At 38.6% G+C, this 14,515-nt stretch overlaps 1 protein-coding gene across 3 annotated transcripts in view; it reads left to right on the plus strand.

Moving 5' to 3' along the window:
- The window catches only part of itga3b (integrin, alpha 3b), a 147,130-nt gene extending 133,119 nt beyond the window's left edge, over nt 1-14,011 (plus strand). For 2 of the 3 annotated variants that reach the window (XM_072248828.1, XM_072248826.1), the window contains 6 exons: nt 4,438-4,551; nt 5,744-5,860; nt 6,624-6,722; nt 8,745-8,870; nt 11,488-11,629; nt 13,923-14,011. In XM_072248828.1, the coding sequence (XP_072104929.1) occupies nt 4,438-4,551; nt 5,744-5,860; nt 6,624-6,722; nt 8,745-8,870; nt 11,488-11,598 (567 nt within the window). In that variant the 3' untranslated portion in view covers nt 11,599-11,629; nt 13,923-14,011. The remainder of the gene's footprint in view (nt 1-4,437; nt 4,552-5,743; nt 5,861-6,623; nt 6,723-8,744; nt 8,871-11,487; nt 11,630-13,922) is intronic. The other variant, XM_072248827.1, reaches the window with a different exon arrangement.
- The last annotated feature ends 504 nt before the right edge of the window (nt 14,012-14,515 follow it).

The following is a 14,515-nucleotide window of genomic DNA, read 5'->3' on the forward strand; positions in this document are numbered from 1 at the left end:
GGTCAAAGGAAGCATTTATGGGTTGATATCCACCACTCAAGACAGATTCGTTCTCAAGCCAGGCTGTAAACTCCACCCTTCTTAATAAATCCCATGTGGGAAAGCTCTGTATAATTTTCTCTAGACTACTGAAAAATGGAATTAAGTAAAGCACTAGCAAATGTGTAATCTAGAGATTAAAACGTGGACAACTACCTTTTCCACAAAAGGTAGTTCTCTCACAACATAGGAACCATTGTGATCCATCTAGGCTCAGCCATCACTGTCAATTCACAACACTACCTTCAACCAAGGTCTTCTATGTATTCGCAAAATTTAGATAACCTCCACTGGAAATTGGCTCCATATATTTGCCACACTAGAAAAATGCAGGATTTCTCTAACACTTCTTGACAAACAAAAATTCCAGTCATCCGCACCTTGAAAAGAAAGCATTAAGTGTTGGGCAGCACAGTGGTACAGCTAGTAGAACTAGCTGTGTCATAAGGTGGGCGCTGGGAGTGGACCCAAATGCAAGACACAGACACTGAAGTACTAGGAACAGGACTAGGTGTGTCAAGAAAACAAGGGAAGTGGGGAAGAAACAACGCTGCACAAGACACAGGCCCTGGACGAGACTAGGATACAGGGCCTGGGCTAGGACTAGACTAGGAAAGTGGGACCTGGACGAGGAACAAGGAACTTGGAACCTGGACAAGGACTCCGAGCCAGAGACTGGACAGGATCCCGGCACCTGGGTCTTGACTCGGGCTCAGACTCCTGATCCAGGCAAGGACAAGACATGGCAAGGCAACAGGACTGGACGTGGCGGCAGGACGCAGGACCAGAACTGGATGAGGACACGAAGCTAAGACTTGGACTTGGGAGACTGGAACGCAGAGCCTTGGTTGAGGAAGAACAGGAACATGGAGCACAGAGCCAGGACCCCTCCTAGGGAGCAGGACATAGGGCCGGGACTCATACACAGAACAGTGAGAGACAGATCTCCAGTCAAGGTAGCGGCAAACGGCCGGACGTACCTAGCAACTGCATGGACACAGAGATGGTTCCGAACTCTAGGTAGCGGCAAACGGCTGGACCTACCTAGCAAATGCATGGACACAGAGATGGTTCCCAACTCTAGGTAGCAGCAAACGGCCGGACCTACTTAGCGAAAGCATGGACACAGAGACAGTTCCCAACTCAAGGTAGCAGAAAACGGCCGGACCTACATAGCGAAGGCACAGACACGGACAGTTCCCAACTCAAGGTAGTGGCAAACAGCCGGACCTACCTTGCGAAGGCAAGGACACAAAGAGAGAGTTCCAGACAACAAAAGACAGTTCCTTATCTAGACACAGCAAGGCCCCGGTCTTGCCCTGGCGGTTGAACCTGACAGCATTACAGGCGAGGACACAGGCGAAGGTAGCAGGCGAGGTTTCAGAAGGAAGGGGAAGGGGAGGGAACGGTCCAGCAACTGAAGCTGAACCCAGGAGCTGTTTATGTAGCCAGCCCAAATGAGAATCATGTGCCTCAATTAAGGCACCAATAGAACAAGGGAAAACCTGAAAACCTGGAATAAGGATCGATGGACCGGTCCGTGAACTGGACTGCGGACTTCACGGACCGGACCATGACAAGTTGCTGCCTAAGTAGAGTTTGCACATTCTTCCTGTGACCGTGGATTTCCAGCAGGTGCCCTGATTTCCTCTCACATCCCAGAGTTGTGGCTTAATAGGTTAACTTGCTACTGTAAATTGCCCCTAGTGTGTGAATAGTAAAATTTTGTGGGATTTGATTGGAATATGCTGTGAATTTAAAAATGGGTTAATACAGGATTCTTGTAAATTAGTACCAACAGACTCAGTAGGCCACAGAGCCTGTTTCAAGTGTTATCACGTAGAGTGTGCTGCATTGGTGAGTCTCAGGTTTGAACAATGTGATTCCAATGTGGAGAGAAGCACTATAATGAAACTCAAAAAAAATGTACGTAGCTGAAATATGAAATATAAACAAAAAAAAGCTGGAAACACTTAGTCAGACAGGAACTGTGAAAAGAGACGCAGTTAACATTTCCAGTCCAGAGCATTCTATCAGAATTAGGAAAGACTAGAAACATTTAGTTCAGTACTAAAAAATAGGAGTTGGATGGTTTGTATGAAAGGACCATCGCTGAAACGATGAGCCCAAATGGGTCATTGTTTCAATAGAAGTCTTTTTCTGTCTGCATAGTCAGGCTTGCTGGGCACGTTCAAAATGATGACACACAGGTATGGCCAGTTTCTGATATAACATATAACCATATAACAATTACAGCACGGAAAGTAAACTGATACAGACAGAAAGAAAGTGAGTTACCTTCAACTGGAGAATTTGGTACTGAGACTGAAAGTTGCAACATGTCCATAAAAATTTAAGTTGTTCTTCAAGCTTGTTTTGGGCTTCACAACAAATCTAGAAGCTACAGACAATAAGGTCAGAGCAGGATGGTGAATTAAAGTGCAGGTGACTGCAAACTCAGAGTTAGTCCTGCAGATTGAACAAGGTTTTCCATAAAACAATCACTCAATATGCATTTAGATTTTCCAGTGCAGAGGAAAGCACATGAATACAATATTCTAGATGGGAAGATTTGCACGTGAATCATTACTTCACCTGGAAAGATGTTTGGTGTCTGGTTGGTGGGAAATGAAGAGATGAAGTGGAAAGTATTTCATCTCCTGTGCCTGCATGCAGAAGTGCAATAAGTTGGGATGTAGTACTGGGGATGAAAAATCAAACCAGGAAGTCGTAAAGAGAGTGATCTCTTTGAAATACTGAGGGGGAGGGAGTGAAAATTGCAAAAGATGATTGGTTGAATGTGGAGGCTTCTGGGGTGAGAGGGTAACACTAGCATAAGAGGACATGTGGTCACGAAAACTGTGGGAATCAGTCTATTCCCTCAAATAAAGATGGGAAGATCCAGGGAGGAAAGGGAAAAGTCAGAGGTGTGCCACGTGAAGATGGAAACAGAGGGAAATTGGCAGCAGCAGTGATGATATTTTCATGTTCTGTATGAGAGCAGAAAGTAGCTTCAATGCAGTTGTTGATATGCTCTCGAAAAAGTTGAGTGAGTGGGCCTGAGCAGGCCTAAAATAAAGTTCTATTTCACATATTCCACAAAATGGCAAAGGTGCCTTGAGCACAAGCAAATGCACACCTTTGATATGGACAATAACTATAAAGAGCTACAGCTGTCTGTTGGGTCAGTTGGAGGAAATTCATTTACAACCATAATCTTCGTAAGTTGTCAGAGTGAACAGTGCCTAGAAAATGGACTTCGGGCATTTTTGGTACTCTGTTTACTAAGATAGTGTTAGTAGCAAATCAGAAGTCATAAACAAATTCTTGAGGTTATGGTGATAAGAAATCATATCACCATTTATTTCTTTAAGGGGTTGTAAAACACAACTTAAGGTTTTCACAGCTGCTTGCTAAGCTAATAGCAGCAATGATGTTCATATAATTGCTCATTGGAAATATCTCAGTACTTTTAAAGGGGTCTCTCCATAGTAGCCTCAAACTGCCTTGGAGACGAGGGCAGGTGATGTTGTAGATTTGGGAAGTGGAATGATAGGATGCAAAATTAGATGTTGAAAGGGGAATCAAGGAGGAGAGGAACAGAGGAGAAGAATAGAAACAGCAAATTCAACAGTGGTGGTCAGTCTATCATACTACATGAAAGAGAAAAGAAGAAAAGTACTGTTCAGATTGTGCTACATTTATAGATCCATTTATTGTCATTTTCCAATGATTTAGCAGTAATGATTATCATTGAGAAGCTTAAAATTGTAAATCATTAATGTGCATTGTTACAAAGGAAGTAATGTTTGTCAACAACTTGCCAAACTTTTTCACTATTAAAATTCCATAAACATTGCATGCAGAAAATGGCAAGTTGAGTCAGCAAGAGGCCTGCTAAACAAAAGATGAGATAACAGCTGGGAGGAACGAAAGATGAGATAACAGCTGGGAGGGGATAGATGAGATTGGTCGACCAATAATAAATCTGACAGATACACTAGATGCTGGACAGCAAGATATGCATGCACAAAATGACTTTTTAATAGGCATCCATTAGTCTCATGAGACCATGGATTTGCGCCTTGGAAAGTTTCCAGGGCGCAGGCCTTGGCAAGGTTGTATGGAAGACCAGCAGTTGCCCATGCTGCAAGTCTCCCCTCTCCACGCCACCAATGTTGTCCAAGGGAAGGGCATTAGGACCCATACAGCTTGGCACCAGTGTCGTCGCAGAGCAATGTGTGGTTAAGTGCCTTGCTCAAGGACATACATGCTGCCTCAGCCAAGGCTGGAACAAGTGACCTTCAAATCACTAGACGGACGTCTTATCCACTTGGCCACGCGGCAACACTTTTATGCTGTTAGATTTGTATTAACTTCGATTTTTTTTTTCTTCAGAAGAATAATCAAACTACACAGCCAGTAAGAACAAAACGAGATGTAGCACTTCCAGCTGCCAATGAGCTCAGAAAACTGACCATAATGAATAAAGGAAAAGGCGAATTACAGCTAGTAAGTATGTAACGAAGAAAATGAAGGAATCATCCAGACTATGAATGTGAAAGCAATGTATTTGCATTTTCTTCAGATTTTCTGGAAAAATATATTTGGTTATTCACATAATTATAACATAGTTTCTGGTAATGGAATATGGACATCCACTCAAGCTGACAATGAAAAGCAAAAAAGTTCCTCCCATCCATCTAGTCCATCGTAATAATTATACTCTACACTCCAGTAAAAATTCTGCATACCTGAGAGGAAGTGTAAAATGGATTTCAAATATGAGGACATAATTTTAAGGTGATTGAGGGGAGTAATGGGGGGGGGTGGTTATCAGAGATAGCTCTTTTTTTATATGGAGTGGTAGGCACATGGAACATACTGTCAGGGGTGGTGCTAGAGACAGATACATTAGGAACATTTAAGAGACTCTCAGATAGGCACATGGATGAAGGGAAAATGGAGGGCCATGTGGGAGTGAAGGGTTAGTTTGATCTTAGAGTGGATTAAAAGGTCAGCTCAACATTGTGGACTAAAGGGCCTGTACTTTGCTGTATTGCTCGATGTTTTATTAAAAGTATTTATGTTTGGAATCTGGTCATTTCTGGCAAGGCAGTATTTATTCCCCATTTCTGATTGCCCTTAAGAACTGATGATGCACTGCTACAGTTCCTCTAGTGAAGATAATCCTACAATGCTCTTGGTCAGGGAGCTGCAGGATTTAAAATCAGCATCCATGAAGGGTAAGAGATATATTTCCAAGTTAGAATGTTATGTGACCTGGAGGGGAATTTAAAAGTGGCGGTGTTCCCATGGGATTGCTAACCTTACATTTCTTAGTGGTAGAGATCATAGCTTTGGCAGGTGCTATTTTAGTGTCAAGTGAGTGAGGAACACTGTGCATTTTGTGATTGGTACATATTGCAGCCAGTGTGCTCTGTTGAAGGAGGGAATTAATGTTTACTGTGGTGGTTAGATCAGTAGCAAAGCAGCTAATTATCCACATAGCACCTAGCTTCTTGAGGGTTATTGAGCTGCCCTTATCCAAGCAACAATTAAATCACAAAAAACTATTGTGAGGTATATGAAACAGTATTTATTAAGTGGTTGCATTTTTATGACTGCAGCTCTGCTACAGTTTAAATTCCAAACACAGGTATACATGTCTGTAATATGCTATTTCACATTCTGCTTTTGACAGGAATGCAAAGACAAACGCACAGCCCGATGCAAGCGATTCAATTGTCTGCTACGCAATATGACTAAAAAGGCTACAGTTACGCTCCGAGCACGACTATGGAATAGCACGTTTCTTGAGGTACAGATTGAATCCTGCAAAATGAATGGGGATTCCTTCTGAATTCCAATTCAGAGCTGTGTCTAACGTTGATCTATAATCATACAACGCGTACAAACTTTGACTGAATATTTCAGTAATCCCACAATTTGTCCTCTGACAGCAAACCATCTATTTGTTTTGTATCCTGCCACACCCAGTGGCCAAGCTTGCTTGTTTGCCTCAATACTTAAATAACCTTTAAATACTTACTTACTCACATACTTAAATAAAACTTGCTATGTGGGTTACAAAGTTTTGTTCCAGGGTTCTCTGGCATCTGATATATGATGAACTCTAGATACAAGTATATAAGTTTAATGGCTGCAGGAAACATACAGAATTTTAAATTTTTTCGTGATTTAAACGGGTCTTTCCTGAGCAGCTCCTAAGTAGGAACTGACCTGAGTAAATCCCACTACCCTACTACTGATTGTACTCTTCTGTTCTTCCACACCAATCTTTACACTTGTCTGGATTATATTTCCCTACAAGCCCACCAACAACCCTGCGCTGACCCCAAGCTTATCTGATATCTGACATTCAGATCATATCTTTATGCCATATTAAGGCCTACTAAGTGATGCAAGAAGTATTGACTTCTGGGTGTTACTAAGTTGCCTAGCACTGGCCACTGAAACAAAATATTTTTGAGCCCGATTTTACTGACGTTGTGTATCAGGCTTCTGCAGGTGCTGACAAAATTCGCAGTAGTATTATTTTAAAATGTATTTTCCTATTCTAGGAATTCAGGGACTACAGCCGGATTTCTGTGTACCTGGAGGCTTCCTTGCACCTAAGAACAAATATAACCACAATCAAAATGAGACAATCAAATGCAAAAGTGAGTCCTTTTGGATCTTCCTTCATCAACAAAATTTTAAATGGTTATGAATCACAATCTTTTTTACTGAGCACATTAAACATCAAAGCAACTGATTAATTCTAGCTATCTGACCAAATCAAGTACAACAATTTACTTTTACGTAGCATGTTTCATGGAATAAAATTTCCCACGATGCTTCACAGGAGCAGCATCAAATAACATGAGTCACATAAAGAGCCACGGAGATAAGTGATCGAAAGTTTGGTCACAGAGCAGATTTTAAAGCAGTTATTTTTAAAGGATGGAAATAAGAGACAATCAGGTGGACAATATATTAATTTGAACCCTCAAACCTTTAGTGCATAAAAGAAAATCAGTGACGTGCAAGTGGCCAGAACTGGAAGAATGCCAGAATTTTAGATGGTTATTGGCTGCAGAAAGTTAGCGTTGGAGAGGGCAGGTAATGGGGGGCTTAATAAACAAATCTTAAACATGCCAAGGTAAAAAGTTTACCTCTATCTCTAGCATTGAGTTTTTTTGTAAAAAGTGGTACTCAGCCTCTTGAAATTTGCTTTTTATTTCTTCTTGTGGAATGGATTTTGGGAAAAGGAGTAAAAAAAAAATGAATTTATCTGTGGCCACAGGCATTTAACTACATTGTAAGTTCAATGCACATGGCGACAGATAAATTCTTTCACAAGATATGTATTTTATGCTGGTATCCAATCTACTTCAGTAAGCATAGGTGATGGATGATGAAACTCCTGAATTTTAAATTCATAGAATGTACAAGGTAGAAGACTGGCAGTAAGGTTATTAAAAGGGTCATGATGAGGTAAAAAAGGGCAGATGACCATTTTAGTGTCGGGTGACATGACAATATTCTTCCATGTTAATATTTTGGTAATAGAGATGATAATGAGGTTGAAAGCGAGACTCACTACTGAACAATGCTTTATTTGATTGGACCCTGCTGCCTACCTGTCCTTCATAGAAAAGTTTTTTTTTATGGAGAAGATGTCATTTATCACAAGTCTATTGGGCAGTGCTCAGCATGGAATATCCTGCAGAAGAAGGACATGATAGATTATGTTGGATGGTTTTCCCAGCAGACTGCCAGTAAATTGGGAAAATACCTCATCACCAGAACTCACAAACAAGTACCAAGATTTCATGAGGCTGGCCCTCCCCATCAGATCTGACTGCACAGGTGAAGTTTGCATAGCTGCCATGTGCAGCACTCAAGATAACCGCAGCTTAGATGAGCTGATCATCCACCTCTTTGAGGCTAAAAAGCTCCAGAGGAGTTGTAATAACCTCTTGTTTAAGTTTACATGTAGCAGCTGCGTAACAAGACTCTGTGCTCTACTGAATTCTGGGTTGGTGCAACCTGTCTCCTGATTCTGAAGGAATGACACTTGTTTCCTGGTTACTTGAGCAAGTTCTGGCTGAATGCTGAAATGTCCAAATTGAATGTAATACATTTAAGTTTTGAAAACATCTCACAAAAAAACTTTACATTATAAGCCCCTGCAATCAAAACTTCAAACATTTATTGCTAACGTGTTCATAACATAATCTATGATTGTGTGCACTGTCTATATTTTTAAGCCAGTTCCAAAGTAAGTCCATTCTCACATTGGATTTTAAAATGTCTTTGACAGGATGATATCCAGAAGCATATCAAAGTGGATGCAGAGTAATTGTTACCCACGTTTAGTTATTAAAATACAGTATCTTTAACTCAGAACCAGTACATCCATTAGCAAAAAAAAGCCTGCAAAACAAATCATTTGCAACTAATATTTTTATGCACAATCATGAAGAAATAAATCAGCAGATCTACTGCCCATTTCTGCTGAATGAAGCAGAACTTGTGTTTCATAATATGACCTCTTATAAATGTTGTTAAAATGTGATTTTCCACATCACAAAGGAGAAGACAGAAAATTTCACCATACAAAACTGAAAGGGTGGCTGACACCTCTCTGTTTAAAAGTTCTCATGAATCAATTTTGATTGCTACTTTCTTTAATCCAGGTGATTCTCAATATTGAATCCCAAGTTGATGAAGAACCACCTTACGTGATCTCTGAATGGGTCATTGCAGTGGCTGTGCTGGCAGGAATTGCACTGCTGAGTATCATAATACTCTTACTATGGAAGGTATGTCATACTTTATTTCCATGAGCCTGTAGTTATTCTGTAAATGTGGAGTTTAAATTAGCTTGAAGAGCCATGAGTATCAGGAGCTGAAAAAAACTTACCAAATATAGGAAAGATAACTTGACATTGATACGATCTAGATATTTATCAGCTTCCTTTTACAAATAGATAATTCTTGGAAAGAAATACGTACACAATATCAACCTGGTAAACAATTTCTGCAGTTAGCCTATATTAATGTACACTCCCCCATTACTACAGATCTGCATTGCTTCTTTAAACACTGCAAGATATTGATCATCATCATGATGTAATATAAGGAAATTGATGGAAGCTATATCAAGGAAAACCTATTAGAAGAAATGGCTGTGAAATTCACCCTTGCACTATTGCCAAAATTTAAAAAGAAAGAAAGGTTATTTTTGCCTTGTTAATCATCCTCTTGAAGATGTGATCATTTTTAGGATTGAGCTCTGGTAATTATTTCTAATCTCTTCAGCACTAGACTGGAGGAAATAAGTGACAATATCATTATGGTTGTCTTGCAGGCAAAGAGCAAGAACAATATTTTTGTTCATATTACCTCTGTGCATAGAAAATTATGTAGAATATCTGATTGATGAGTCATTTATTATCCTAACTTTGTGATAACTGTGCTACATAAACAATTAAATTAATAATTTAAACTACAAGCACAAGAAATGATGGTATTGATAATGTACTGTATATAATGATATTTGGTCTATTTGGGAAATGTTCCCTCAAGGGTAATATTTAGAAAAAATCTGGAGGGTGAGAAAGAATTAAGTATTTAGACCATGGGCCCATATAAGACAAACAAAGATATTGTTTGAAAAAGTGATCATATCATTGCTTTACAAACCTCACAGCACTTGATTATTTATCGATTAACTATAGAATTTTATCATTCAAATGCAATGCTCACCTGCTCCAAGCTAACCACAGTGCACCTGGACTTGGTGCTCAAGCGAGATGTGTACAGTGAAACATAAATGCAAATTACTGTGTGACTGTATTATTTAGTGTAATGAAATTACTTATAACTAATTAGTGATTGAATTTGAATGTTACATTTTGTTGTGATTGCTATGAGCTGAATTCTGTCTAAAGTTTATAATATGGAAATGAGAGCAAAGTATTGCACAAACAGTGATTATCTTTTCACTGATTTTGCTGTTTGTGTGATAACTCATAAATGCAAGAGGGATTTTATTGACATAATTATATAATAGTATGAACAAGCACAAATATGTACTATATATAGTCTACCATTTATTTCAGCTGGTTTACTTGAAGTGTTGCTATATTGCCTAAGGTAACATGGTGACCAATACTTGTTTATATGTTCTAACATTTCTGGATAAAGAATCTAATGTAGCTCTGCTTTACCTTGTGTTAGTTTCAACCCATACAGTGAAAATGCAAAGTGATGTTTTGATTGATTTTACATTAGAATGTAAAGAATTGAAAACCCATTGCTAAACATTGCCTATGTTTCTATTTGAGTAGATATAACTGTTTCATTAGCTTCATTTTGATAAATAAGGAGGGATTTGGATTTCGATGCCCCCCCCTTGGATTTAGTGATTAACTTTGCAATTAAAGGAATTACTAAAGCTACAGTTTATGTTCATGTAACAAAGAGTAAAATGAGTTTTGAACACTAGTTATCCAGATTTTCCTGTCCATAATTAATATGGTGGTATAGTTCTGCATACAATGGCCAATTATTTATTTTTTACAATTTGATTGTGTGGTTGACAGTGAGGGAGAAACGTTCAGCTGCAGGAAGATAAAATTGGTCTGGTCAGTTGAATAGTAAGGTGGTAAAGGAACCCAGTCTTGTGAAGTATGACACAATGCATTTGGAGAAGTGTAACAAGACCAGCAATACACAATAAGTAGAAGGATAGAAGGCTTTGGAGGAGCAGAATATCCTTGGACTGTAAGTTCATGTATCCTTAAAGGGAATCGACAAGTCAAAAAGATGGTCAAAAAGGCATATGGGATGCTCTATTTTGCCAAGGCATAAAACTTAAGAGTTTTGCTAAAAGACCACAGTTGTTTACAATTTTGGTTCTGGTCACCACATGACACGATAGATGTGAAAGGGTGCAGAGAAGATTTACAAAGATGCTACAAAGGAATGGAAACTTTTAGATACCAATAAATACTGGATAGGCTGGGGTTGTTTCAATTGGAAAAGAGGAATGTGAGGGGAGGTGAGGTGTATAAAAATAGAGTAAATAGAGTACCGTATTTCCTTTAGCAGGATATCAAAATCCAAGAGGCATACATTTAAAATCATTGCTAGAAAGATTAAAGGGGTGAAAAGGAAAAATTTTCACCTGGAAGATTTGGAACTTCTGAATGATTTAATGTTGGAGGCAGAAAGCCTCATCACATTTAAAAAGTAAAAGCTAATTTGACGGCTGATGTCACATGCAGTAACCAGCTTATGGAGCTTACTTCATGATAAATTTGCAGGATATCCTCATCCATAATTAGTTTGAGAACAGAAAGTACTGAGTATGTGTGTTTTTGTAAAATACATGTTTTGTTGATAATTTTAATTGAATAACTTCCTTCTTTATAGTGTGGTTTCTTCAAGAGAGCGAACACACGAGCTATGTATGAAGCCAAAGAGCAAAAGGCTGAAATCAAGACTCAGCCCTCAGAAACTAAGCGTCTTACTGATAATGACTAGTGCTGGTCAACCTCACCTCCTGCTATTTTTGGTAATAGAGCATGCAGTGGCAGAATAAGGTTGGGTAGGGAAGTGTTTGGGATCTATTATATTGTAATCCAATATTGTGTAGCTGCCTGTTATTCTTTATAACAATTTCATTTACTCCAGGAATGACTGTTGCTATGTTTTCTTTCTAAATCTCATTGTTGCAAAAGTAAGGTAATTTTTACTTTCTGTATTTCTTCACATCATTTTTTATTTTGCAAAACAAATCACAGTACAAGTTTTCCTATATTTATTCCTCATCTTCACACTCTGAAAATAACGAAGTGATTTTGAGGAATGAACCATCCTTGCATAATTCCCCAAAGTTCATTTCAGAGGTTAATTGCCACGACCTGCATTCTGAAGTTTCCTTCCTAAGCCTCTGTGCCTCACTCTCCTTTGTTGAAGTAACCTTAAAACCTACCTTACTGGCCATGTATTTGGTCATCTGCTCTAATAATTCCTTGGGAACATAAAAACCTATGGTGCAGAAGAGGCATTCACCCAGCTTGTCCAAACTGGCTAAAGAAGCGTTTGAGGTTCATCCCATTTCTCAGTTTTATGTGGGTCACTGTCAAATTTTGTTTATCTGTGAGGATTCTTTCCAGATAATCAAACATGTTGCCAAATTAAATGTGCTTTATATATTATGATGTCTGGCTGAGTCAAAGCATATGATTCTGGTGGGGAGGAAAACAGCTCGTCATTCAACCCTGCCCTACAGTTATGTCACCAGAACCAAACACATCACAGAAGACAATGCCATCGAATTTTATCCCTTTTCCTGTTGTTTTCCTTCAAAGTTTAGCGTTGATTTTGAAAAAAATCTATGCTAAATATCATGTCTGTTTTGACAGTGAAGGGATTCATTGTGCCCGATCATGACCTTGCCATTATCTATACATTTCCTTATTTATAATATGGTCATTAGTAGCTGAGAGAGAGTCTTCTGGTTAATGTTCTGTCAATTTTGCTGAGTTTGAAATTTTCAGTTTCAGAAATCATTAGGGTGTTTTTTTTAACCTTTTAATGCCTTGGCAGTTTAATGAAGAAAATGTCATTATTGGTCTTGGGAATCCCATAAAATTGACTTAGGAAAAATAAATTGTGATGTTGATGCTCATTTTTAAAACTGGAATTGCTTGGATTACTTCCTTTCTCAGCTATATTTGCATTATTTTTGATAGGTGTCAAAACTCTAACCAATTCTATGTACTGAATTTTTCCTCTGCCCAAAGAAACCGCAGGAAAAAGGATTACTTTACCCTGTTTCATGTCCAGCTCTTGTTCTTCTTGCCATTTCCTCCACATGGAACAGACTAATTCTCTAAGTTCCTTTCTCTAACAGATGCCTGGTTTTTCTGATTTTCTTCCCTATTTTACTAATTGCATTTTTTACTCTTGCTGACAGATAATCTCTTCGTTGTCTACATTTTGCTTAATTTCCTGTTTTGATTACAGAGACCTTCCTTGGAAAGAATTTTTTTATCATTGTACTGTGTGTTAGTTTACTAACCTCTCATTTTCTTTTATACTTTCCCAAATGTTGCTGGATGAAAGAACAACCAGGAATCAACAGTTCTGTTCTATATTATTAAGCCTGGTTACCAATTAAACCAGGATTCACAAATGCTTCTTTGCATCTCTGTTTTTCACCACAATGGTTTTAAAATGATCCTCTTTACTGTATGTGTAACTTTTTTCCATTATTTCTCTGGAATCTTCCCTATCCTTATGTCACAGCTCATTGTCCCATTTTTCTCTGAATCAATATTCAATCTTCATTCAACGCTCCTAACTAAATCTTCAATGATCAGGTCTTTTCACAGTGGAATTCCCTTTCTAATACCTTCAAACTAGCTATAACTATTTCCATCTTTAAAACCCTCCCGAAAGTCTCCCTCTGCAGCCATCCTCCTCTAAACCTTATGTCATATCCATATCATCTACTCTCCTTGGCACCCCACCCACCCTCATCCAGTGACAGGTTGGCGCATCCTACCAAATCAACACTGAAAATAAAAGATAAATTATCCCTGCTGTGCCCCAGTTGAGATCAGCTAAGTCGCCACATAAAGTCTGAGAATCAAATCTGGACTAGATATTTCTGTTACACTGCAGTATTTTTACTGAATGAAGGTCAAGGAGCCTGGGTTCGTTACTTTTTAATCTAAAAATGATGTGGGGAAAACATAACCAAAAATGATGGGAGTATTAGTCAGTACTTCATCAAAAGAAAAATGTACTCTTCAGATGTACATAATAACTTTCTTTTGTAACCTTTCTTTCTTGAGCAGTGTGGCTTCTTCAAGAGAACAAGATACTACAGGAGTATGCCTAAGTATCATGCTGTGAAGATCCGCAAAGAAGAACGTTACTTTATCACAGAAGGCTTTACAAAGAAGACCCAGAAGAAGCAATGGGTAACAAACTGGAAAGAAAAGGACAAGTACTAATGATTGCTTCTTTCTGAGTTTATAAAGGGCCACCTTGCTGTGTCCAAATACTTTCCTAGCAAATATTACAGGAAACTCAACCTGTGTACAAACATTTTAGTTCTATTTATGATAACTTATGTTTCAGCCAAATTCAAGAAAAAATGGGATACAGTTTGTAAAGCACAGTGGGAACAACTTGGAATCCTCAAAGTTTTTCGTAGCTCATAAGCTACTGATAGGTGCAGGAGCATGGTTTCCCTAGTAGATTAGATTAAGACTTCAATGCACTGAAATAGACAGGGAAGGAGCTGATGAGAGGGAGGTGGATTGGAGTAAATGTATTAATTTACACAAGGAAGAGGACAGTTGCTTCCACTTCATGAGAAAATTTCATTGTGCTGAATATGTTGTTCTTTGATAATATCAACTCTAGAACAAATTTGGGTTAATGT

This window comes from Mobula birostris, chromosome X (genome assembly GCF_030028105.1).
Source record: "Mobula birostris isolate sMobBir1 chromosome X, sMobBir1.hap1, whole genome shotgun sequence".
Classification (NCBI taxonomy): Eukaryota; Metazoa; Chordata; class Chondrichthyes; order Myliobatiformes; family Myliobatidae; genus Mobula; species Mobula birostris.